This window comes from Hippopotamus amphibius, chromosome 8 (assembly GCF_030028045.1).
Source record: "Hippopotamus amphibius kiboko isolate mHipAmp2 chromosome 8, mHipAmp2.hap2, whole genome shotgun sequence".
Classification (NCBI taxonomy): Eukaryota; Metazoa; Chordata; class Mammalia; order Artiodactyla; family Hippopotamidae; genus Hippopotamus; species Hippopotamus amphibius.
Genome location: NC_080193.1, coordinates 3,250,361 through 3,276,486, shown reverse-complemented (window position 1 = coordinate 3,276,486; position 26,126 = coordinate 3,250,361). Strand labels below are relative to the sequence as shown.

The window sequence follows — 26,126 nt, the reverse complement described above, 5'->3', positions numbered from 1 at the left end:
TTGTCAAAATCAACTGAACATCCATGCATGGGTCTATTTCTGGATTCCAAAGATCTCCTTTTGTTCCATTGATCTATCTTTTTTTCCCCATCGATCCATCTTTTTTTTTTAATTTTTAAAATTTTATTTTTTATACATCTTTATTGGAGTATAATTGCTTTACAATGTTGTGTTAGTTTCTGCTGTGCAACAAAGTGAATCAGCCATATGTATACATATATCCCCATATCCCCTTTCTCTTGAGCCTCCCTCCCACCCTCCCCATCCCACCCTCCCCATCCCACCCCTCTAGGTCGTCACAAAGCACCAAGCTGATCTCCCTCTGTAGCAGCTTCCCACTAGCTATCTATTTTACATTTGGTCGTGTGTATATGTCAATGCTACTCTCTCACAGCATCCCAGCCTCCCCTTCCCCCTGTGTCCTCAAGTCCATTCTCTATGTCTATGTCTTTATTTCTACCCTGTCACTAGGTTCATCAGTACCATTTTTCTAGATTCCATATATATGCGTTAGCATACGGTATTTGTTTTTCTTTCTGACTTAAAAATATGGAACGCTTCACGAATTTGCATGTCATCCTTGCACAGGAGCCAGGCTAATCTCTGTATCGTTCCAATTTTAGTATATGCGCTGCCGAAGCGCGCACGAAATACTTATTTATTGAGGTGCTTCATATGTGCTAAGCATGTTCATAGCACTGGGCATGAACCAGGGAACCAAACAGACCAACAAACCATAGTGAACTCATGAAAATTACAATATTGTTGAGAGAGAGACATGATACAATTAAAAAGCAAGTTATAGGGTATAGTTAGCAGATGATACAGAGAAAAATAAAGCAAGATAAAAAGATAGGGAGTGCCAGGGGCTGAAGGGAAGGTTACAATTTTAAATAGAGTGATTTGAAGAAGGCTATACTGAGTCAAAGTTGAAAGTGTTAAGGGAAGGAATCATCGGGAAGAAAGCTCCAGGTAGAAGAAACAGCAGGTGCAAAAGCCAGGAGCAAGGAGCAATGTGACTGGAAGAGAGTGACCCATTGATCTATCTTAATTACTGTTGCTTTAATTATGTCTTGAAATCAGGTACTGTGGATTCTTCAGCTTTGTTCTTCTCTTTCAAAATTGTTTCGGCTTTTTTGGTAGGTCCTTTGTATTTCCATAAAAAGCTTAAAATCAGCTGATCAATTTCAGTAAAACATCTGGTGAGATTTTGATTGGGACTGTGTTGAAACCAGAGATCAATTGGAGGAGAATTGACATTTTAACAATATTGAGTCTCCTAATCCACGGACCTGATAAATCTCTCCATCTTTGGCTGTTTACAACCAAAAATATGGTATGTAAATTAGTACCGGCATACTCATTTTACTGCACTTAGTTTTATTGTGCTTCACAAATATTGTTTATTGTTTGTTTGTTTTTTACAAATTGAAGGTTTGTGGCAGCCCTGTGTCTAGCAAATCCACTGGCACCATTTTCCCAAAAGCATGTACTCACTTTGTGTCTTTGTGTCACATTTTGGTAATTCTCACAGTTTCAAACTCTTCCATTATTATTATATTTCTTATGGTGATCTATGATCGGTGTTCTTTGATGTTACTTTTGCAAAAAGATTATGACTCGCTGGAGGCTCAGATGATGGTTAGCACTTTTTTAGCAATAAATCAATTTTTAATTAAGGTATATACATTTTTAGATGTAATGCTATTGCACACTTAATAGGGAATTCCCTGGCAGTCCAATGATTAGGACTCTGTGCTTTCACTGCCTGGGGGCCCAGGTTCAGTCCCTAGTTGGGGAACTGACATCCCACAAGCTGCAAGTGCAGCATGACAAAAAAAAAAAAAAGCCACACTTAATAGACTGAAGTATAGCATAAACATAACTTTTATATGCTCTGGGAAACAAAAAATGTGTGCAACTCACTTCATTGCAATATTCACTTTATTGTGATGGTCTGAAACCCAATCCCCAATACTTCTGAGGTATGCTTATACTTTTACTCATTCCTGGTCAATGCAAGCACCTTAGAACATTTCAATTCCATTTATCCCTTCCAGCCTTTTGTGATGACATTGTTATACATCTTTATTCTACTAGATTTTGTTTTTACAAGAAGGTGCATAGCAGCTGTATTCACAAGATGCCCAAACTGAAAACACAAATGTCCATCAGCAAGACAATGGACAAACCACAGGGTGCTCATGACAAAATGAATAAACTCACAGGAGTTAAAACAACGAGGATAAATCTCAAAAACATTACACTGAGCAAAATGAGTCAGATGCCACAGAGTAACACTGTCTGGTTGCAGGGCTATGAAATTCAAGAACAGGCAAAACTAATATAAGAGGGATAAAATTCTACACAGTTGCTTTCCTCAAGGCAGGAGCGATTAACTGGAAGGTGCCTAAGGGAACAATAAATATCTGGGTGGTGATTACGTGGGTGTATACGTTTCTGCGAACTCATCAAATAATATGTCAGTTTTTTGTTTTTTTTTGTTTTTTTAAGGGTTAAGGATTCCTCTTATTTTTAAAAACATTTATTTATGTACTTATTTTGGCTGTGCTGAGTCCTAGTTGTGGCATGCAGGATCTGCATTGCAGCAGGTAGGATCTTTGTTGCATCACGTGGGCTTCTTAGTTTTGGCATGCCGTCTCTTAGTTGCAGCATGCCATCTCTTAGTTGCATGCACACAGGATCTAGTTCCCCGACCAGGGATTGATCCCGGGCCCCCTGCATTGGGAGTGTGGAGTCTTAACCACTGGACCACCATGAAGTCCCCTACATGTTAGTTCTGTGCATTCTCCAGTGGGTAAATTATATATCAAGAAAAAGAAAATATCTGGGAAAACCAAAATCAGAAACTACCGATTTACCTTTTTTTCCTTTCTTTTCTTCTTTCTTTCTTCTTCTTTTTATTTTTTTTATGTTTGTTCCATAAAAACTTCTCCATTTTCTCTCTGACTTGTACTGCAGCCAAGCAAGTTTTGAAAAAAGTTTGCTACTTCTGTTTTCCAGAGACCATTTCTGCCCAGGCTCAATGTATAGTGAGGGACATGACCCTTTTCCTTCCAGCCCACCTACTGTCATACCAGGTCCTAGTGGTATTAAAAGGAGCAGGAAACAATGCAGCTGCTTGAGACAGATTCGAGGGAATTTGCCATGGTCAGATGGAACCCTCTGCTCAGACTCCCCTGGCTACTTCCCAGCAGCCCTTTGACACGCACTGGACTAGAAGCTTCCAGTTACTTCTGTGTTGACAATGGTCTCCTCCGGTCAGGGTAAGTATATGGATTTCACGTGTTGACAGACTTTGTTTCATCTCACTTTTCCTTTAAGTCATCTCATATAGAAATGCATTGGATTGGTGAGTCCCCTGGTAAAATCCTAGGGGGAGGAGTTTCCTGAGTCCAAATACAGAGGCTTATCCTCCAGAGTGAAGGTTGGCAAACTGGCTGTCACTGCCTGTTCTGTAAATAAAGTTTTACTGCAACACAGCCACCCCCATTTGTTCACATATCACCTACAGCTGCTTTCCTCCTACAACCACAGAGTTGAGTACCTGCAACAAAGATCATATGGCTTGCAAAGCCTGAAATATTTACTTTCTGGCCTTTCATAGAAAAAGTTGGCTAAACTCTGGTCTAGAGCACCCTGCCTGGGGCCCTCTGTCCTGGCATCAGAGATGGGGGCCGGCCACGATCTCACCAAAAATCCTATGGGAAAGGATTTGGATATAGTTCACCAACAGGGAAAAGTATCTCTATGGGATGATTCTATGCTCTTTGGCTTTCAGTTACTACCAAGAATTCAGATTGGAATCAGAGGAATCTAGATCAGGCTAATTGTCATGGGATTGGTGGGGAAAGACACAGGGGGCTTGCTGGAGAGCTGGAAATCTTTGTGGAAAATGCCAGGGAAGGCTTGCTGACAAGTTCAGAGGGGCAAAGGGACAAGGAAGTACCCGGCCAGTCCGGAGGAGTGAAGGTCATGGCTTTCAGCACCTCATCTCATATCTGAGACTCCGTGTAGGTTGTGGGCACAGAAACTACCTATAGAAATCCTAGCACAATTCCGCAGGGGAAGTTAATGAACACTTTTCAAGAGTGAGCAACAACAAAATAAATTAAGAGACACCAATGTACAACCCCTTACATTTTAAGTATATGTATGTAAGTGTGGATGTGTGTGGGGGTATAGGTGTAGATATAGACATGTATATGTGTATACACATGCACTGTTCCAATCCTCTTAAATTTTAAGAATATATACATATGTGTGTCTCTCTGTGTGTATGTAGAATCTAAGGCCTCTTTCCAGCTATAAAATTCTATGATTTTAAGGCAATATGTGCTTGATTTGGATTCTGTTCCATAAATTTTTAAAATAACAAATCAGTTCTAGATTGTGTTTATTTCATGAGGAGACTGGAGAGGTACTTGGACGAGGAGAGAGGGAGGGAGAGAAGTTGGGAGAAAAGGAAGAGGCAGCGATGGAAACAAACACACCCATACGGAGCTGCAGAGAAGAAAAGGACACTGAAGGAGCGCAGCGGGCTCCCGGGGCCTCTTGTGAAAGTTCTTCCAAAGCCCTGTTGCAGACCTAAACGTGGTGCATGACCTGCAGGCAGAGAAATGTAGTCGGTGGGGCTTCACCGGAAGCTCACAGGGTGGTGGGGGGTGCGTGGGCTGAGGAAGCGGCTAAGAAGCATGCCTGACAGGGAAGGGAAGGGAGCGGGAGACCGGGGTGGGGCGGGGCGGGGAAGCCTCTGGAGATCTGAAGACCCGGAGGCAGTCAAGTGAAGAGGGGGGAGAAAGAATTTTTCAGCCGACGCTACAGCCTTTGTGCAAAAGCTTCAAGGCAAGAGACAGCATGGAGGATTTGAAGATCTAGAGGAAAATCAAGAGTGTGGAGCGCCTGCGGGAAGCGGGACTGGAGAGGCAGGTGTGGGTGGAGGTGTCCAACACTTACCACACAGGCGCGGTCAAAGAGTGTCTTTAAGCCTCAATGTCCTCATCTACAAAGTGGGGATTAAAAACAACATCTGTCGCATCCAGTTGTGAGGATTCAGTAAGATAAAACACAAAATGCTCGGCATTTGGTCAAAGCTCAATAAACGCTAGATATTATCCTTACGTGGGGGCGAGGGGAACACCGCGGAAGGATTTTAAGGAAGTGGTTCTCACAAGTGCGAAATTGTGTTTTACAAAGATCACTTAGGCTGGCAGCAGTAGGGGAAAACCCCATCAGCTGCTGCAGTACCGGGGATGTTTGCCCCCATGTTGGTACTCCTCTAGGGACCATTTTACCCTCTCCCCACATCTGAAATGACAATGCAAAAGGGAGAAAAATTCTCGACGATTCTTATCCATGTGAGCCTCCACCCTCAGCATCTTGGCAGCCCGCGTCCAGGGCCAGGGATGCAGGCTCCAGGTTGGCCCAGGCGTACCTACCTTCCAGGTAGGCGATCTCGCAGGAGGTGGTCGCTCCTCGGCTGGCCCCGCCCCACCTGTGAGTTACTGCCAGTCAGACGGCGCGAGGTCAGCAGTGGGTGTGGCTGCACGGAAAAAGTGCCCAGTTCACCTGCGACTGCGCGGCCACCAGCTAAGTCCTTTGAAGAGTAATTGAAGGGAGGAGAGTTACCAGGTCTTCAAATACTCAGAACTGGCAGGTTAAAGAGGACCTCCGCCACTCTGTCAAGCAACAGGATCTGTTAATGGAGGCAGCCATTCATTCACCCATCACGTGTTTCCTGAGCCCCTGCAATATATACCAGGCACTGTTTTAGGTGCCTGCGGGGTCACAGGAGGGACCAGAGAGGAGCCCATATTACAGTGATGAGCATATACAGGGAGGAGGTGGTAAGTGCTAAGGGACTTCACCGGCAGTTCAGTGGTTAAGACTCCAAGCTCCCAATGCGGGGGGCCCGGGTTTGATCCCTGGTCAGGGAACTAAGATCCCACATGCCACAGGGCATGGCCTAAGGGGAAAAAAAAAAAAGAAAAAAGAAAGAAAGGATCCGCGTGGAAGTCCTAGTCAAACGACTTCCACCTCAGGGGAAGGCGGAGGCAGAAATACAAGGTGACAGCGAGGAGGCAGAAAAGACGGTGTAAGTTTGAGAAAGATGTTAGGAGACTCACCTGTGACCCTGGAAGTTGCTTGAAGAATTGGGAATTTGCAAGAACATTTCTCAAGAGAATTCCCAGAAGGAACTGCGGAAACGAGGTCTCCATCATGTGAAGAGGGCAGGACACAGTCGAGGATTCGTCCATCAGTTTGGACCTCTTGCTCTCAGGAGGCCCTACCAAGGCTAAGATTCTGTGACAGGGCTGCTAAAGGAATAACACGGCAGTAAGTGATCACTGCCTTCCTCCTTCTAAATGAAGAAAAGCTGTAGAGAGGATTCTTCTCCAAGTAATTATGAAACCTAACAGCCGCCAGGCAGAATGCTCCCCAAATGTGACAGATTGACTGTAGAAATCCGAGAATTGGAAGACGACCAGGAACAGAAACTGGGGACTGCTTTTTCTCTGGACAGAGGAAGAAAATCTCAGGACTCCGGCTTCTTTTTGGAACATGTCTGCACGATGTCAAATAGCCTTGTCTTCAGGCATTCTTTCACCAGTTTCCACGGGTTAAACAAAGAGCTTATAATCATAAGACTCACAGCCTAACCTCATGTACAGCTGGGAAGGATATGAAATAAAGGGCAAGACCTTTTTAAAAGTAAACGCATGTACTCCACCATGTTTATACTCTCCCAAGTGCCCTCTTTAGTGAGCTAAGCTCTTATTCCAGATACGCTGCTAATATTTGACATCTATTTCGACCTGAATTTATAACTGCTTTTTGATTTCCCAGCCACGTGAGAAAATAAGCACTACTCAAAATTCACACCTAAAATACTAGCTCGGCATCCCTACTCAACTAAACGGGGTGTGACGCGAATCTGGGTGAGTCTTGGCTGTTTCCAAATACCTAAGTCCCTCACAGGAGATGATCTGCCACCTGAGTCAATTTAAAAAGCTCCACAACTCACCTGGAAAACCACCCAAAGGTGGAGCTCTACACATGTTCTGAGCATGGGGCAGTGCTCAGAAAATGGTGACCGCTTTGGAAGGGGTAATGCTTGCTGTGATATATATAACTTTGGAATGTTTTATTAAACAACAACAAGAACAACCTCATGATATTACAGGTAAAAATTTTAACTTATTATGAAGCCATAAGAATAAAATAGTCTTGAGAGTTATTTGAAAGGTTTTCCAAAAAAAATTTTCTTTTTATTTTCATAAATTAACACACATAACAGTGGGAATTTTAGAGTCACAAACTACCAAACAGAAAAGGAACTGCAAGGGCATCATGTATGCCAATGTTACCAAAAATGTACAAATTCCACTGAACTATTGACCATGATAATATATAAACACTTCAGGCAGCTATTTACTGGCCCAGACCAGCCCAAGGAGATGCTGAGGCCTCTTGCCAAGAATTAAAATCCAATTCAGCACCAGAGAGGGGCTCGTGGAGACACATAATGAACAAGCATCCAATCTGAGAGGGTGCTGTGCTAGATGGCGGGCTATGCGGGGACCCTCACTTCACAATCAAAATAAGTAGTCTTTGCTGCTCAATTTGTGGCTAGATGGTAGTATTAAACTTTGATTTTGGTAAAATGAAGCCTTCTTCCCGGCCAGCTTTTTATACAGGAAGTTCAGCTGTGGCAAGGAGCCCTTCCCTTGCTTGAATCCAGGAAAGGATACTCCGCACCTCTGGCCAACTACTTAGACTTTGGATACAGCCACCCACGATGTGGTGTTTCAGAGGTCCTTTCCATGATACCGGGGTGGGGGGAAGCTTACAGAAACAAAACACAAGGAAATTAAAGAAAGCACCAACTGCATACTCTGCCCCCAGGGAATGGGAGAAAAGTACCACCACCTAAAAGTTGGTCTTTCGCGGATCTTGATGTACATTGATTATGAGATGAAATCCCAGTCTGGAGACGGAGCACTGGCTCTGTGTTCCACCAGGCCTTGGACCGGCGGCCCCAGCTCTGCACGCTCTGTGCTGGCGGGCAGGGAATCAGCCACAGGGGGAGGGTCATGACCAGAGGGTGGGATTGGGAATCTACCTCAGGTTGGCTCTGGCGCCCGCGCAGAAGACCCTTTCAGGCAACATTGTGACAAAGTGTCATGATTTTCACAGCTCTTGGAGGAGCGCTGAGTTTCGGGATTCACAGCATGAGTTTCTGAGCTCTTCAGGCTCCGAGTAAGGCAAACGCGACATGTCTCTCCCCTGTATCTCCCTCAGCTGTAGCTCTTAGAATAAGGTCAGTAAGAAAAAGTGGACATAATGTGCTTGAACAGGTGATGAGGTACGTTTAAACTAATAGAGAAATGAAGCTGGAGAGGAAACCAAAAGTAAAGAGAAGGGGGAAGGTGGGGAGTGGGGCAGGGCGAGCAAATATAGCTATAAACTGACAGATGGAAAAAACCATAGTTGAAAGTTTCAGTGAAAAGCTGACAGGCAGAACCCTGATTGGACCTGAGATTTCTCCTTTCTTCCCCATGTTAAAACACTATATCTCTTGGGGGTGGGAAGTCCCCATGCTCAGAAACTGTGCCAGTTCTCACCCAGAACCAGACCTCCTGTAGCTCTGGGCAGGTGGTGTGTCAGCAGCCAACTGAGTCTCCCACAGTGGGCACAGCTCTGAGGACCACAGACAGCGCTGCAGCTGGCTAGGCCAATGGTCAAAATGGATGTTAAGACAGGTGCGACTGAGCATGGCTAGAACCTGATGTGGCAACTTCAGGTCAGCAATTTCAAGTTTGCAATGGGGGCCCCTTCTTAACTTTGCAACGAAAAAGGGCTTTGGCCAGACGCAGGCCAAGAATTACAAGGAGCGGGTTGGCCTCAGAGGAGTTTTTTCCTACATTCCCAAAACAGGGAAGGAATCCAGGTCTCCACCTCCTCCAAGCCTCCCTTCCAGGCGCCAATGTTCCAAATCACTGCTTCTGGCCCTGACAAGTGCCATGCCCACTAGGGGCAAACTTGAAACTGTGTATCTATAATGTTGGTGATGCCACAGCTGTGCCCATGTCAACTTCAGTCTGTCCTGTGTGCCACACTGTGGACTTGCCTGCGTTGGTGATGGAGCTGGCAAAAAGGGCTCTGCTGATTTGCGGGGAACTTGCAAGCTGTCCAGCAAGAGCTTCCTAAAAACGTTTGTACAAGGGCACAAACTCATCCCACTCCCTTAAGCAAAAAGACACAGAGAAGCATGTGTGTCTGAGGACCCTGTCCCAGGAAGGGAGAGGTACTGAGGTGAAACACAGGTCGTGTCTACACAGTCTAGGCAAAGCGGATGCACAATGGCAGCATTGTTCAGAGCTGGTGTGGAAGCTGGGCTCTCCTCTAACACTACGTGGCCGTGGCCTTAGAAGCCTCCGTGGATCACCAGGTACGTATTTCACTTACTAAATGCTCTGTCTGAGGCAGCGGGCCTACGAGACAGATGTGGCACTTTTTTTCGCACTGTCAGTTTTTCTGCTCCAGTGTGGCACAGACTGTTAACCTGCAAAGGAAAGGCACATAGAGACCCCCACCCCCACCCCATCCCCAGATGGGGAAACAAAAGGAACCCAGGAGACGCGATCCCGGACGTCACCACTCACTCCTCTCACAGACTGACTTGGAAGTGTCTCTGGGGCTTTCAGAGTCCCCGTCGGCGCTGCTCCCCGGCAGTGGCTCCTGGGAGGATGGGAGAGGTGACCAGTGTCCTGAAGCTGGGCTTAGCATCCCACTCACCAGCCAAGGAATGTTAATTCTCTGCACTCTTATTTTGTAAGAGAGAGAGAGAGAGAAAGAGAGGGAAAAAAAAAAGATAAAATACAAGGGAAGGGGAGGAGGGGAAGCAAGATGAGAGCACATAGGCCTTAAGTGGGAAAGGAATGAAGCCTCGGGGCTGGCGGCCTAACACAGCGCCCTTCTGATCCTCTGCCCACAGACTCCCACAGGCACAAATGGAGAAACCTAGCGACCTCTGTCTGGCATTCTACCAAACTTCCAGGAGGTCTGACGCAGGAGCCCAGAGTCCAGTGAGGTGCCCTTCGAGAGGGCTGGCTGTGGAACTTCGTGACCCCAGCCACCCCCCTCCCCAATCTGCAGCGAGCTGCTCCGGCAGCTGTGAGCACTCTGGGTCAGCCTTCATTACCACCAGAGCCGTTGTGGACGCCTTTTTCATGGACCACCACTTCATATGAAACCCACCATACCCATGCTTCCAACGTTTTAAATGACTGTGAGAGAAACCTGCTCTTACTTCCGTCATTAAAATGAATACATCTACTTAGTGGGCAAGAATGAGAACCCAGATGAGAACTGAGTCACACTAGGAGCAGGAGGTGGGGAAGGGACTGCTTGAATGCGTCAATGGGAAAACGGCTCTTGGCTGCCCCACACCACGCACCGACAAACGGGATCAATTGCCTGTCGTGTGTTCTGAAGACTACTGTCTTTCTCCTTGATGTCTTAAAAAATTGTTTTCGAATCACATTTAAAGGCTCCAAACATGCAGCAATTAAAAATAAAAGGAAATAAAACAAATGAAAATACTCAACACCACAACATTAAAAAGTGCAACTTACTTCAAATGGGGCCTGGACGGGCTCCTCTGGCACTAGTGACCCACAGTCACAGAGGGGAGAAAATGATGGGGAAAAGCCACACACACACACGCACGCGCACACACACACGCACCCGGTTCTGGACAGATGGACTCAAAGGATTAGAAAACACAACAGCTCATCTTTCCTCAACTACTGAAGTGAGCTGGTGAGACCACTCGGAACAGGACGCCAGGTCCCCCTCCCTAGGCCACGTGTCTAAATAATCTTGGTCTAGCACCACCGTAAATGACGCAGAACTTTCACACAGACGTGCAAATGCTGTGAGTCCTTGGAAACCTAGTGTTACTGAAGGGATGCCGCGTCCTCCTCCATGGATGGCAGAGAACGGGGTGAGGAGGCCGACGTCATTCAGGACCATTTCCAGGAGAAAGGGAGCATTCCTGAGGTTCTATACTCAGCAGTACAAGATAGAGGACCCTCTTTCACCAGTTCCTAAAAAGGCTGCACCTTGAAATAGGTAAGAATCCACAGCCTGCACTTTGAGTGGTTTGGGCGGTAGGGCAAAATCAGGCAACCCCTTCCAGGGAGGCCAGGAAAGTCCAAAGTTGAGACCCCTCAACCTGAATCGCTTCTCAACAGCTGGACGACTGCTCCTGCTCCTCCTCTTCCTTGGCAAAGAAGGTCTCCAGCTCCATCAGTTTCTGTATCAAAAGAGCATCCAGCTCTCGACTCTGCAGCGCCGCCTTCTGGGCCCGGGTGAAGCTGCCTGTCACCTTGACCTTACCGCGAGCCCTCCTCTTCCGCGGGACTGTGAAATCCGGGAACTCCAGAACTCGCTTCCTCTTCTGCTGGCTGATGGAGACAAGCGTACCATTTCGTTCCTTAGGTTCCTCAAAGATGGTCTCTAAACACCTAAGGGTGGAGCACAAAACAGGATCACTCTGGGGGCCACCAGCACGCCCAGTCAACGGGCGCTGAGGGCTAACTGCTCCTGACTCAGCTCTTCCCTCTGGTCTGCAGCTATTTTTTGATGATAAAACATATATATCTATGAATATGCAGGACAAGTACACAGTGAAGAAACTGAAACTGGATAAGAGGGTAAAGAATAAAAAGTAAGACGAATACCAGCCACCCCCGCCCCACCTTCCCGGCAACAGTAGCAACAGTGTTTTGTGTATCCTCCCAAAGTCATCCGACATACAGAGGTGCACAGGTAAGCAGGCATCATCAGAGGTCAGCCCTTTTGTGTAAAAGGGAGTAAACGTTTTAAAATTAATGAGTCACACAGGTCTCTGCGATTTTTTCATTTTTTAAACAACACTTCAAAAGAACAGAAACCATTTTTAGCTCATAGGATTGGAAAAAACAGAAAATGCGTTGCTGGCTGGACGTGGCCTGTAGTTTGCTGACCCACAATGCCTATCCAACACTTTGGTTTCTTCTTTACTCAAATGGTAGCAAACTACACGCACTGTCCTACGCACTGTGCTGCTCTGTCCTATCGATAACCTTTAAGATTGCCCAGGTGGGTACACAGGTATATGCTTCATTCTTTTTTGGCTATGCAGTGGATCCCATTATAAGGATGGATCATAACTTAATCAGAACCGTATTAATGGATATTTTAAGTTGTTTCCAATCCTTCCCTATTATCTAGCAATGCTGCAATGAATATGAATGCCTTAGAGCAAATGTTTGTCTTGTAGAATAAAACTCCCCTGCTGCATCCTGGACACGATAGGAATTTAATAATGCTCAAGGACTTGAACTGAGTTTAGACCCAAAGGTAGTCAAGTGAAATGCCTTCTGTACTTGGGTGTGGAGTCATATCTGAAGATGATTATTAGTCCTGAAGACAGCCAGCGTATTTGCTAAAAACGCAAGTACAAATGAAAAGGAGACCACCTAACCTGACACACGTCTCTTCCCCATCCTACTGCTGACGCCAGTTCAAGTGCTGGGAACGAGCTATTTTCAAGACCCGATATTGGAAGAACTGAACATAAAACCCTTTCCGAAGTGAAAGGATTGGAGATTTAGGTCGATCATTTTCGAAGCCCTCCCAATCTATTATTTCTTGCTCGTAGGTACCTACCTGTTTGCAGGAGGAGATTTATAATTCTTGTTGGTATATATTTCCTCTAAACTAAACTCCTTTTTCTTTAACCTGAAAAGAGAGAAAACAAAATCAATTCTTCACGGTCTCTTAAGAGAGACAAGATTAGTTTCCCAACTCTATCCTTTCCATTCTTTTACTTTCCAGCAGTAGAAGATGAGTGCTAGATGTATCTCAGGAGAACAATGAGTACTAGATCTTCTTTTCCAGGATGCCAATCTTCAACTTTGTAAGATTTAGTCCAATTATACTTACTCACAGGGATATAACTTGATTCGCACCTGTTATCTTATTTTACAGCTTCGTTTTATCCTGCTTTTTCAGTTTCTTCCCCTTCATTGACTGCTCTTTTTTATCCTCCTCTCCTGGCTTGAAAATTTTATATATTCTTTTAGAGGTTGGCAAGAATTTTAATGAGCACATTTAACTTAGAAACTGAAGTGCAACAGTATTTTTACCCTTCTCTCAAACAACACAAAGTCTGATCGATACTTAGTATTGTTAGTAGTGTTCTATTTTGCCTTTTTTTTTAAGACTTTTTTTTAAAAATTAATTTTTATTGGAGTATAGTTGCTTTACAATGTTGTGTGAGCCTCCACTGCACAACAAAATGAATCAGCCTTACACATACAGACATCCCCTCCCTTTGGACTTCCCTTATTTTGCCTTTTGGTTTTGTAATTTTTTATGTAAGAAACCAAGCCTGTGGCTTCTCCAGTCTAGATCTTCTTGATTACATCCCACTGGTGTCATTTAACATGCCCCTCTGACCCAAACATGGGAAATACTACAGGTATTTCCTGTGGACTGGTAATTAAATAGAGGTATGATCAGATTTCGGTGTTCCGGATTTTTTGATAGAAAGACTTAGGTGGTGGCGTATACTTCCATCACAAGGGACATGACATCCGGCTGTCACCTATTTTGTGTATTAGCAGCCACGGATAAACACTGAATATATTTATTAGCTCTTCAGGATTATACATGGTGACAGCCTATCATTCTTTCGGGAGAATTCTTCCATCTAAAGAAAACTTCATGCTCACCCATGCTTTGGTAACCCTGAGGTACGGTTTGCACAGGAAGAGCGGGCTGCATGCTTGGTTCTTTCCCTTTATTTACCAGTTTACAAGACAATGAACTGTTTCCCTAACATCATCCAAATATGCCCAGTGAGTTGTAAACTCACTCATTATGAACTACTGGACTGAAATGTATCTGATGTGCTTCAATCTACTACAGTTACTATTTCTTCTGATGCTCAGACTGTCTCATCTGTGGCCAGTGGGAGTCTCTCCAAACTGGTTCCTGTATCTCTCTGACATGACCCCAGCCATCTTCGAGAGCTCATCACTTTGTGATACAAGACAGTCTACACTCATCTTGTGCATTTCCTGCCCTAGACCTGTAGGCAGTCTTCAAGGAGCCCTGGTTCACAAACCATAAAATTCACCCTATTATTTATTTTTATGAATGTGCTCAATCCATTTGTTCACTGTTAATTTCTGGTACTATGTAGAAAATAACAGCTTTAACCTTCAGGTCACCATTCTTATCTCAGTGGAAACTTATTTTCAGAGAGCACAATACCTTTATTATAAAATAGAAGATCATTATAAAGTTTCTGTGCTTTAAACCTTTTCCAGGTAACTTGTGGAGAGACTGCAGAGCACGGCAATTAGCTGTTTGGCATTGTTTTAGTTTCTTCCTGGCTTTTTGAAAATTTTAATTGAGGTTCAGTTTGGTTCAATTCCAATTCAGCAAAGAACATGCTTGTGGAAAAAATACATAAATAATAACATGGATAAGATATTTTATAGGGGGACTTCCCTGGTGGTCCAGTGGCTAAGACTCTGTACTCCCAATACAGAAGGCCCTGGTTCGATCCTTGGTCAGGGAACTAGATCCTACATGACACAACTGAGACCCGGAGCAGCCAAACAAACAAACATTTTTTTAAAAAAGCTTTTTCATAGAGATTTCCAGCAAACAACAGCTACTTTGCTTCTTAACAACAGCGATAGCTACACGTATCTACTTTCTGCCTATTCGGGACATTTCACACAAATGGAATCAGACAGTACGGGCCCTCCGGAGTCTATCTTCTCTCACTCAGCACACGGTTTCCATGCTCATTCACGGTGGAGCGTGTGTCAGCACTTCCCTCCTCTTTAGCAGTCTGTGGACATACCACCTTTCCTCACTCATCAACTGAAGGACATTTGGATTGTTCCTACTTTTTAGCTGTCGTGAAGATGCTGCTATGAACATTCACGTACAAGACTCTGTGTGAACATGTTTTCTACTTCCCTTGGACGTCCACCTAGGAGTAGTGATATGGTAACCCTGTGTTTAACATTTTGAGAAACTGCCAGACTATTTTCCACAGTGGCTACACCATTTTACACTCCCACAAGCAATGGATGAAGGTTCCGATTTCTACCCATCCTCAATGCAAACACTTATTTTGTTGTTTTTATTAAAAAAAAAAAAATATGGCTATCCTAGTGGCGGAGAGCTATCCTGCGGCACGGACCTGCAGTTCCCTGGTGACGAATGAGGCTGAGCATCTTTTTTGGCCATTCATCTACATCTCCTTTGGAGAAATGTCTATTCAGATGCTGTGCCTACTTTAAAGAACTGCGTTGCTGTCACTTTGTTGAGTTGTAAGAATTCTTTATACATTGTGTGTACTAGAACCCTATCAGATATATGACTTGCAAACACTTTTCCTAATTCTGTCAGTTATATCTTTTTTTTGTAAAAAATAGACTCTGTTATTTAGAGTGGTTTTGGGTTCATAGCAAAGTTGAGTGGACAGAGTTCTCATATACACCCTGCCGGCAGAACCCCACCTCCCTACTAAGCACAGCAACCCCTACTATCAACAGCCCCTTACCAGAGCGGAGCATTTGTCACAGCCGATGAACCTGCAGTGACACGGCATCATCACCCATGGTCCCCAGTCTACGTCAGGGCTCACACTTAGTGTTGCATATTCCATGGGTTTGGAGACATGTATAATGACATGTATCTGCTATTACAATATCACTGAGAATCATTTTCACTGCCCTAAAAACTACTGTGCTCACTCATTCCTCCTTTCCTCCCCCCATTCCCTGGCAACTATTGATTCTTTTACTGTCTCCATAGTTTTTTTGCCTTTTTCCAGAATGTCACATAACTGGAATCATACAGTATGTAGCTTATTTAGACTGGCTTTTCACTTAGTAGTATTTAAGTAAGGTTTCTCCATGTCTTTTAAGAGCTCATTTCTTTTTAGCATTGAATAATACTCCACTGTCTGGAAATGTACCACGATTAATTTATCCATTCCCCTACTGAAGGATATTGTGGTTGCTTCTAAGTTATAGCAATTATGAATTAAGCTGCTGTAAACATTGCTGTGCAGGTTTTTATATGAACGTTGTTTTCAACTCATTTGGTAAATACCAAGGAGCATGGTTGCTGGATCATATGGTAAGAGTATGATTAGTTTTATGAGAAACCACCAAACTGTCTTCCATTCCGTTGGTTTATTTTTTATTTATTTTTTGGGCTGTGCTGCACGGCTTGGCTTGTGGGATCTTAGTTCCCCATAAAGGAATTGAACCCAGGCCCTCAGCAGTGAAAGCACGGAACCCTAACCACTGGACTGCCAAGAAATCCCCAAATTTGGTTGGTTTACATGTCAATCCTTATGCCATTACCATACTGTCTTGATTACGGAAGCTTTGTACTAAGTTTGTGTGTTTTTTTGTTGTGGTAAAATATACAATTTACCATTGTAATTATTTTTAACTGTGCATGTATTTTTTTTTTTTTAACACATAGGGTCTTTTTTATAAAAATAAATTTATTTATTTATTGGCTGTGTTAGGTCTTTGTTGCTGCACATGGGCTTTCTCTAGTTGCTGTGAGCGAGGGCTACTCTTCATTGTAGTGCGCGGGCTCCTCATTGTAGTGGGTTGTGGAGCACCAGCTCTAGGCGCGTGGGCTTCAATAGTTGCGGCACACAGGCTCAACAGTTGTGGCTCACGGGCTCTAGAGCACAGGCTCAATAGTTGTGGTGCACGGGCTTACTTGCTCCGTGGCATGTGGAATCTTCCCAGAGCAGGGCTTGAACCCGTGTCCCCTGCATTGGCAGGCGGATTCTTAGCCACTGCACCACCTAGGAAGTCCTGTATTAAGTTTTGAAATAGGTTAGTGTGAGTCTTCCACTTTGTTCCTCTTTCAATGTTGTTTTGCCTATTCTGGGCCACTTGTATTTTCATGATTTTTTAGAATCAGCTCGTTAATTTCTGCAAAAAACGTAGCTGACTTTTTATAATAGTATTGTAGTAAATCTGTAGATTGCCTTGGGTAGTACTGACTTCCTTTTTTGTTTGGCTTATGGGATCTTAGCTTCCTGACCAGGGATTGAACCCATGCCCCTTGCACTGGAAGCGTGGAGTCTTAACCACTTGACAGCATTAAGTAGCCCAATATGTGAACAGATGTCTTCCCATTTATCTGGGTCTTTAATTTCTTTCAACAATAGTTGGTAGTTTGTAGTTTTTACCGAACAAATCTTACATTTTGTTAAATTTATCCCTAGGTCTTTTGTTTTGTTTTGTTTTTTGATGCTATGGTAAATGGAACTGTTTTCTTAATTTCATTTTTAGATTGCTCACTGCTAATGTATAGAAATACAATTGTTTTTCTTCCCCTTGTATCCTGTAAACTTGCAGACTTCATTCACTAGCTCTATTAGTGGATTCTTTAGGGTTTTCCATATACAAGATACTGAAGAGAAAGTGTTACTTCCTTTCTAACCTGAGTGCTATCTCATTTTCTTGCTTAACTGCCCTGTCTAGAACCTCTAGTAGAATAGTAAATAGAAATGACTAGAGTGGGGCTTCCCTGATGGCACAGTGGTTAAGAATCTGCCTGCCAATACGAGGACATGAGTTTGAGCCCTGGTCCGGGAAGATCCCACATGCCAAGGAGCAACTAAGCCCCATGTGCCACAACTACTGAGCCTGCATGCTAGAGCCTGAGAGCGACAACTATTGAGCCCACGTGCCACAACTACTGAAGCCTGCGCGCCTAGAGCCCATGCTCTGCAACAAGAGAAGCCACCACAATCAGAAGCCCGCACACTGCAATGAAGAGTACCCCTGCTCTCTGCAACTAGAGAAAGCCCATGTGCAGCAACAAACACCCAATGCAGCCAATAAATAAATAAATAATTTAAAAAAAAACCAAAACCAAAAACAAATGACTCGAGTCAATATCCTCCTCTTGTTTCTGATCTTAGGAGACATCTTTCAGTCTTTTACCATTAAGTAGGATTTCTGCTTTGGGTTTTTGGGTAGATGCCCTTTATTCATTTGAGGAAGTTATTTATTCTCACATTCATGGACTGTTTTCATCATGAAAGGGTGTTGGATTGTGTCCAATGCTTTTTCTGCATATAATGAGATACTCGTGTGCTTTCCCCCTTTATTCTAATAATATGGTATACTACATTGATTGATTTCTTACCTTCAAGTGACCGTGCATTCCTGGGATAAATCCCATTTGGTCATGTGTATAACCACTCTTTAATCTGTTGCTAGATTCAGTTTGCTGGTATTTTGAAGATTTGGATGTCTTCTTCCCAGATCGCCTCTTCGTCCCTGGAATGCTGCAGCTTTCTGATGGCGCAGTGAGGTACCAAACTCTTTCTTGGGATTCTGCTTGGGATTGGGGTCTTTTGCGAGTGTAATAAAAGCACTGAATTACGTAGTATGTCAATGATTTCTCAACACAGATGCTTAAAATTCTTCATCTAGACGCTGCTTTACTGAGCTGTAACTGACACGTAAAACTGTAAGATATTTCAAGTGTACATTGTGATGACCTGACATATGTATACAGTGCCAAAGGATGCCTCCTCTCCAGTTAATTACGAGTTTGTGTCCTTTGTTGATAGTTGGGTTTCTTTTGCTCCCCAGCAGAAGTGGTGGGTTTTTGAGAAATGTATTTTTCAGCTTTTTATTTTACGGCTCTGAGTTCTGTGTTAGAGTTAACCATTTCCTGTGGTCTCTTCAAGTATTCTTATGGCTTCATTTGTTTACATTTAAGTCTGATTTCATTTGGAATATATTCTGGTAGAAGGTCTAAGGTAGGGATCCAGCTTTATTATTCCTAAAATGGCCACCCAGCCGTCCCAGTAGCATTTTACTGAATAGTCCATCTACTCACCATTGATTTGAGGGGACACCTGTGTCACACACTAAATTTCTCTATGTATTTGTGTCTATTTATGGACTTTGTTTTACCAACTTGTATATCTATGCTCTGGCACCATACTGTTCTAATTATTGAGACTTTACAATATATTTTAAATATACTTTACAATGTATCTCTGAAGACTAGTACTCTTTTATTTAGCTCCTTTTCTGAATTTTCCAGGCTATTCTTACTTATTTCTATAATTGTGTTAAATACATGCCTTTCCATTTATTCATACCTCTTCCTAAAAGAACATTTCTTGGTCAAGTGAATGTGTTTAAATTTTTATTGTTCACTGGAATGCAGCAGTTATCTAATTACTGCTTCTCAATTCAGAATGCACCCTCAGTATCTGCTCTGTGGTGATGGAATCTTGGACTCCTTCCGCACTTCTTCACAGTGAGTCGGTGCTGAGTTTCAGCAGAAGGAGGCTACTGGAGGAGGAAGGGCACTTTTTTCCCTTGCTTCTGCCACATGGTCCATCGTGGGTGCATGTGTACTGGAGTGTCTGGGGCAGGGCTGGGTGGGGACACTTGCAGGGGGCTTAGCCCTAGCTATATAGCCAGAGCGTGTAGCTCCCCCAGTGCCCCTGCAGCACTAGCCTGGTGACCACCACGCCAGAGACTGGGCATTCAGGGACTCAAGCCCATAGTGGGACCCCAACTTCCTGAGGGTTGTCTGCTGTGACTCTCTTGGGGCAAACGCCACACGCTCCAGGCCACGCATCTGCAGCAGCACCGACACCCCAGATGCATGCCCAGCAGCCTCAGCTAGTGCCCCAGAAGGCTGTTGTTGTTTCCTGCTCGCCTAGCTCTGGTGCTAGCAACCCAACCAAGTGGTGGGCTGCAACCAAGTCAGACTCCAATCTGGGGGAGGGGGAACCCCTTTTCCCTTGGCCCTAGGATGCCCTTCAGAATTCTCTGGACACCTTAACAGTTACTCTCCTGTTATAGTTTAACACTTTATATTAAACTTCCCCTGTTTAAAATACCGTGGTTTCTGTCTCCTGATTGAACCCAGACTGATACGTGATACTAAGGCAAAAGCCCTACGGTTTTGCTAGAACAGGGGTCCTCACACCAGTGCACTAGAAGACTTTCCACAGAGTACATGGGAACCCAGCTCTAGGGTAATCAATCTCCTGCAGGTGACACACCTGAGAAGTGTCCTTACACTCAAGTAGATGTCTCCATTCCCACAAATTCTTTTTTTTTTTTTTGGCCACGCCACGCAGCATGTGGGATCTTAGTTCCCCGACCAGGGATCGGACTTGTGCCCTCTGCAGTGAAAATGCAGTCTTAACCACTTGACCGCCAGGGAAGTCCCCTCACAAATTCCTTTAAAATCACTGATCTCACTAGGCCTTCTTCAGAGACTAAACCTGACTTGGATGTGTCTTTCCCCACCTTACACACAGTTCCATTAAGAGACGAGTGGCTTCAGCGAGAGGGGACTTGGCCTGGTGTGCGGTTGTTGGAATTTCAGATATGGTACGGAATGGGGCTGTCAGAGGGACTTTGCCTCACTCGCCTCCTATCATCAAGAACGCCTACTTAAGAAAGAGAGCTTTGAACACCAAAAATAGCTTGGTCATGTATTTAACTGTGCACAGTGTCTTTTTCAAACTATTCTCAACTCTCATGCACAGTCTGTTATCACTTAGAAGAACTTTAATCAAATTGTATAAGGAAATATTTGTCAATTATTCAATCTTTATCTTATATAACGTTACAATTTTTGCTTCTTGTTAGCAATAACAATTATATGATAAGCTGCCATGCCAATTGGTGTGCAGTGATACACCTTTCTCCTACATTAAACATGGAAGCAATGATGAGATTTATATAAATTAATGGATTTATTTCTGATTTTTTACATGATTCTTACTTGTTCCTAAAAAGTCTAATAACAGAGTTTGAGTTGTGAAGCATTTACTGAAGCAATACCATGCTTTCTAACATACTCCTCACTTCAGAATTTATTATTTTAGCTATAAATTACATTGCTTTATTATATTCAATAATGGGAAATTCTTATACATAACTTTAATTCTGACTTATAGCTTTTAGAAATCTACTTTACAAGATGGGTTCCATAGCTTATTTCTCAATGGTCTGTATGATTTTCTTTCTTTTTTAAAATAAGTTTAATTTATTTATTTATTATATTTGTGGGGGAGGGGAGGTCTGTGTTGGGTTTTCATTGCCACGTGCGGGCTTTTTCTAGTTGCAGCGAGCGGGGGCTACTCTTCGTTGTGGTGCGTGGGCTTCTCACTGCTGTGGCTTCTCTTGTTGCAGAGCATGGGCTCTAGGCGCAGGCTTCAGCAGTTGCAGCATGTGGGCCCTAGAGCGTGCATGCTTCAGTAGTTGTGGCACAGGGGTTCAGCAGTTGTGGCACTCAGGCTCTAGGGTACAGGCTCAGTAGTTGTGGCACACAGGCTTAGTTGCTCTGCTGCATGTGGGATCCTCCCAGACCAGGGCTCGAACCTGTGTCCCCTGCCTTGGCAGGCGGATTTTTAACCACTGCACCACCAGGGAAGTCCCCTGTATGATTTTCTTGAAGGTGAATATTAACATATTTACTGTTTCATACCCGCAGACATGGAGGGGAGGCTGTAATCATTATACTAGGCCATTTTATGTAAGAGACTTGAGCATCTGTGGACTTTGGTATCCATGGGAGCCCCTGGAATCAATTCCTAGAGGATACTGAGGAATGACTATTGGAAAACAAAAGAGGTAGGAAGTAACAATGATTTGGCTGATGGGCTTGAATAATAAAAACTGTCTTTGCCAATTAAGTTGTATGTCAAAAATTTTCCAAAAACTTAATGCACTAAATCAGCACCTTCAAGGTGTCTGTACAGAAGTATATTTGAAGTAATAAAAGCATTTTACCAAGATGCCTCAGGTAAAGATTTATTGAAGATCTTTTTTTTCAACCCCTTTCATTACATAGGATTAAATAAGGTGCCTCTAAGTGAGAAAGTAACATAAAATTTGTTACGCGTCTGACACTGGTAAGATCCTCTTGCTGCACGTCCCATAAACTGAGACACTGCCTGCCCACAAAGTCTGGGTGACAGAACCCGAGTGAGTGCTTTTCAATTCTTTGCTTTCAAAAAAAAATTAGGTGATAAATATAATTTGATGAGAGATCACTCTGTGATTTTTTGATATTACTTGATAGAAGTTGAAACAACTGAATACCATTGTTCCATTAAACTCTCTCCACTCCCAACTACTTATCTTTATAAATAAGGTCTTCCAGAACTTATATCTACATAAAAATTCAAGAGAGAATACCATGATTCTGAACCCTATTTCGTTCTAGTAAAAAGTACTATTCAACCCAGGATATCTGAAATACTTAAAAAATTTCTCTTGAAAAGACACAATAGCATGATCAATAAAAGAACTGTAAGATAAAAACGCAACACATTAAGATAAGAACCACGTGGGAGAAGTGGATCATCAATCGTAGTTAACAGTTAACTATCACATTTGTGTTGTGTGAAGCAATAAAATACAGTGCACATTTCTTTTCTTCACTGGACTGTACAGTAATCTTAAGTGTTGGGAGTTCTTATTCACATTCTATAGGTAAGTCCTTGAAGCCCAGGAAGGTGAAATAACTTACCTTGGGTTAATCAAGGGACACAGGCTGCCATTTGCCGATGAGAAATGAAGGAGTGAAACCCATCACAAGAAAACATAACTCTGGAGATCTTTTAAAAATGTTTACATCTTCACAGTGTCTGTGTAATATATAACACCCCCAAACTGAAATCATGTCAGACACACAATCTGGAATTACACCCAATACATAATTCAGTAATCTTTTTCTTTCCACTTCACTTTATAGGAATTATCAATCAGCTCTGTCATAAAAATCTTTCGAATCCAGATTTTTAAAGGCTATACTATAGACCATAACATGGATCTAACATTTTCTTTAAAAAAAAAAAAAAAAAAAAAAAAAATTAGACTTCTTTCCCTTGTGGCGGGTAGGTCCCTTCCCAGTTTTGTGCACAGAATGTTGTGAGCCTGGACTGTGGGGTCAGGTGAGGCCTGTGGGAGACAGGAACCACTTGGGCCATGGCGGACGTTCTGGCCTAACACAGGTTTCTTAGCTACTGAGTCTTGGCACCGTCATCTAAACCTGGGGATGACGGCTGTGCCTACCTTCCAGCAGCCCTGGAGGATGAACTGGGACTGTGTACACAGAGGGACGGCACCTGGCACAGAAAGCTCAGAAAAAGTGATCAAGAAAGTGTTAAAATATCCTTGCACACAAATCTCTGGCCACAGCACCGATGAATTCTTTTGGATAAATTCCTAGAAGGATAACAAAAGCTCAGAGTATATGATCATTCAAAAGGTCATTATATTCTGCCAAACAATTTCCAAAGAAGTGCACCCATGAGTATCAGAGAAGGGGCTCACCTTTTGGGTCGAGGAAGACCCATGGGCGTAAGGTTAGGGTCTGGCTTAGGAATGGTTTTCCGGATGCGAATCTGTGAGACTTTCTTTGGCCTTTTCTCCGGCTCCGTCTATTTTTAAGAAGAAAGATGGTCAGGCTTTAAGACATTCTAAATATACCAAGTCTCCTTTCTTGACACTCACCACATTGCTTCCTCAGTGTATAGATGACTCCAGGAAGTAGTTTCTGACAAAGCTCCCCTCAACCCTCAACTCCTGCCAACAGTGTTTTCAGCAACCGCCCCCTTTATGTTACTGTACGTGCAGTTCAGATACTGAGATTATCAGTATGGAAGCCTGCAGCTGTTGGAGACAGCAGATACTGCACAGCTGAAGCACACCATCATTCACTCATCTTTGAATGCATGAAGCCACTGGCTCTGTGGTCCAATTCTCTAAACAGTGTTAAATGCGTCACCAAGACAAAAGGGTCTAGAAGGCAATGAGGATGAAGAGATCCAAGGGTAAACCTCTAGTACTTGGCTGAAGCTAAAGTTGGTAGTAAAGAGACTCAGGGGCCCATCTGTACCCGCCATGTGATCTGTGGTGCCACCACCACCTAACACCCCCCACACCCTCCCCGGGCACTTTAAGTTTACCTCTTTCTGTTCTGGAGGGCTGCTCTGCAGTCGGGGGCATGCGGCCGTCACACCGTCCAACTCATCAAATCCGGGAACCGGGAACTCCGAGGCTGAAAGCAGGAGCTTGCTGACAGATGAGTCTGTTACCAAGTGAGGCTTTGGTACCAAGGCAGGGAATGGAGGCTCTAGCCTAGCACCATGGAGAGAAAGACAGAGAAGAAAGACAGGTTTGCCTTCTCTGTCTTAACATCCAGACAAGGGTTGAATGACATTCCCAGTAAACCTGTCCTCTTGTCACTTCTGGACACGTCTGTGTCTGCACATGTGAAAAACTACAAGAATGTGGTCAATCCACTTCACTGGGATGGAACAACGAAACGAGGAAGATGCAAGGAACAAGGAAAAATGTAAAAAGGAACAGGTTTTTGTGGGAAGAAGACATTTAGTGAACTGAAATAATGGACTGTGCTCAGACGACATCAATCCCATCCAGACACTGAAATTGGCTAAGTGACCAAGAAGTATCTTGAGGGGACTTGTGGTAAAATGAGCTGGCTAGGGATTTTGAGTTTTGTTTTGTTTTGTTTTCCAACAAATGGGATTGATTACACAACTTTAGTTACGCAGTCCTCAGGCTGAACCTCAGACTGTTCATCTGAGAGATGCAGATGAGGCTTAGAAGGAGAACAAGAGGTCAGAATCACACCATGCCCGACCCACTCCAGCCGCTAGTGCACTCTCCCCACCCTGGCCCACCCCCCCGCCCCCCCCACACACACACTGCAGGCCACAAGCCCTCACGTGACAGACAACATTGGAGCCTCACCTCACGTGACTGCCACTGGTGCTGTAAGCAGCTTCCAGGCCCAGAAGAGGCACAGACGGTAACAGGGTGTGGCTGAAGTGGAGCAAAAGTACAAGAGCAACAGGTTAGGGCAACGGGACAGTGGGAGAGGCTCTGGTGCACTGCGGGCTTGGAAGCATGCTAGATCAGAGCCCGAGGAAGACGAGAGGCGTCGGTCACCCAGGAAGATGGACACCTCCCTTCCGGGCACAAGAATTACATGTACGTGCCCATCGCTGGAACAGAGGCAGGCTGACAGGAGGATTATATTCTAACTTAAATGGAAAGAAGGCAGAGAGAGATACACAGAGAACAGTAAGAGAAGGGAGGGGAACGAGAATGATTTTGAGCCTTGTACCTTTTAATCAAGTTGTTGAACATGTATGCTAAAGCTTTTAAAAAGTAAAAGATATTTTTACTTTTGAAGATAAAAAATACACTACTTGGCTCTGTATTAACCGTATTAATATAAAATCTGCCACTTTCTATAACCTTACAAAAAGTTGTGGAGAAACCTTGTTTTCTTTAAAGCCAAGTCACACATAAAACATGGTTATGTTCACAGGGCTAGTTCCTTTATAACTAAACTTGTATTTTTATAGATGAAAAAACAGGATTAATCACTTACAGATACATTAATATGCATCGTCGGAGAGCTTTCGGTGCCCCTCAAAGTAACACCTGTGTCCGTTTCTACTGAATTTAGCCACAGTACAGGTTTATCACTAAGATGTTTATACAACCCACGCCCTCTGGGAAGTTAGAGACATTTGTTCAATGGCTAAAACACAGGTAATTCACACTGTTAGAGAGCTCAGCTACAATCTGGAACACTGGGAAAGGTGCTGACCAAATTAGAGACCTTGTCTGGGTCTACTTCAGCTGATGCAACCACCAGCTGAGTGACCTGAGTAAGAAAATCCACGTGCTGCAGTCTCAGCAGGTAAAAAAAAGGCAAAAAAGATGCCTGGTTGTCCTATATTACAGAGTGCTGGAGGATGAGCTTCAGGAAGAAAACCCTATGGGAACATAAATTAATTTAATCTCGGTTAAGCCTTGCCTTCTGGGGCTCCCCACTTTATCACACGTAACATTTCTAAGTGTGTCTGGAAACACAGCAACCTTCTAAACTCTAAGCCTTACAACACTGTAAAGCAACCATACTCCAATAAAAATTAATTATTAACAAACAAACAAACGCTA

The 26,126-nt window shown here is 43.7% G+C and overlaps 1 protein-coding gene and 1 pseudogene across 3 annotated transcripts in view; both read right to left on the bottom strand.

The window, feature by feature from the left end:
- Positions 1-543: 543 nt before the first annotated feature.
- LOC130859684 (U6 spliceosomal RNA) lies at positions 544-643 on the bottom strand (annotated as a pseudogene).
- Positions 644-7,264: 6,621 nt separating this feature from the next.
- Positions 7,265-26,126, bottom strand: part of PRR14L (proline rich 14 like) — a 51,759-nt gene continuing 32,897 nt past the window's right edge. For all 3 annotated transcript variants that reach the window (XM_057744465.1, XM_057744464.1, XM_057744466.1), the window contains 5 exons: positions 24,906-24,977; positions 24,098-24,269; positions 23,463-23,569; positions 12,739-12,810; positions 7,265-11,552 (listed from right to left, as the gene is read on the bottom strand). In XM_057744465.1, coding sequence (XP_057600448.1) covers positions 11,273-11,552; positions 12,739-12,810; positions 23,463-23,569; positions 24,098-24,269; positions 24,906-24,977 — 703 coding nt within the window. In that variant the 3' untranslated portion in view covers positions 7,265-11,272. The remainder of the gene's footprint in view (positions 11,553-12,738; positions 12,811-23,462; positions 23,570-24,097; positions 24,270-24,905; positions 24,978-26,126) is intronic.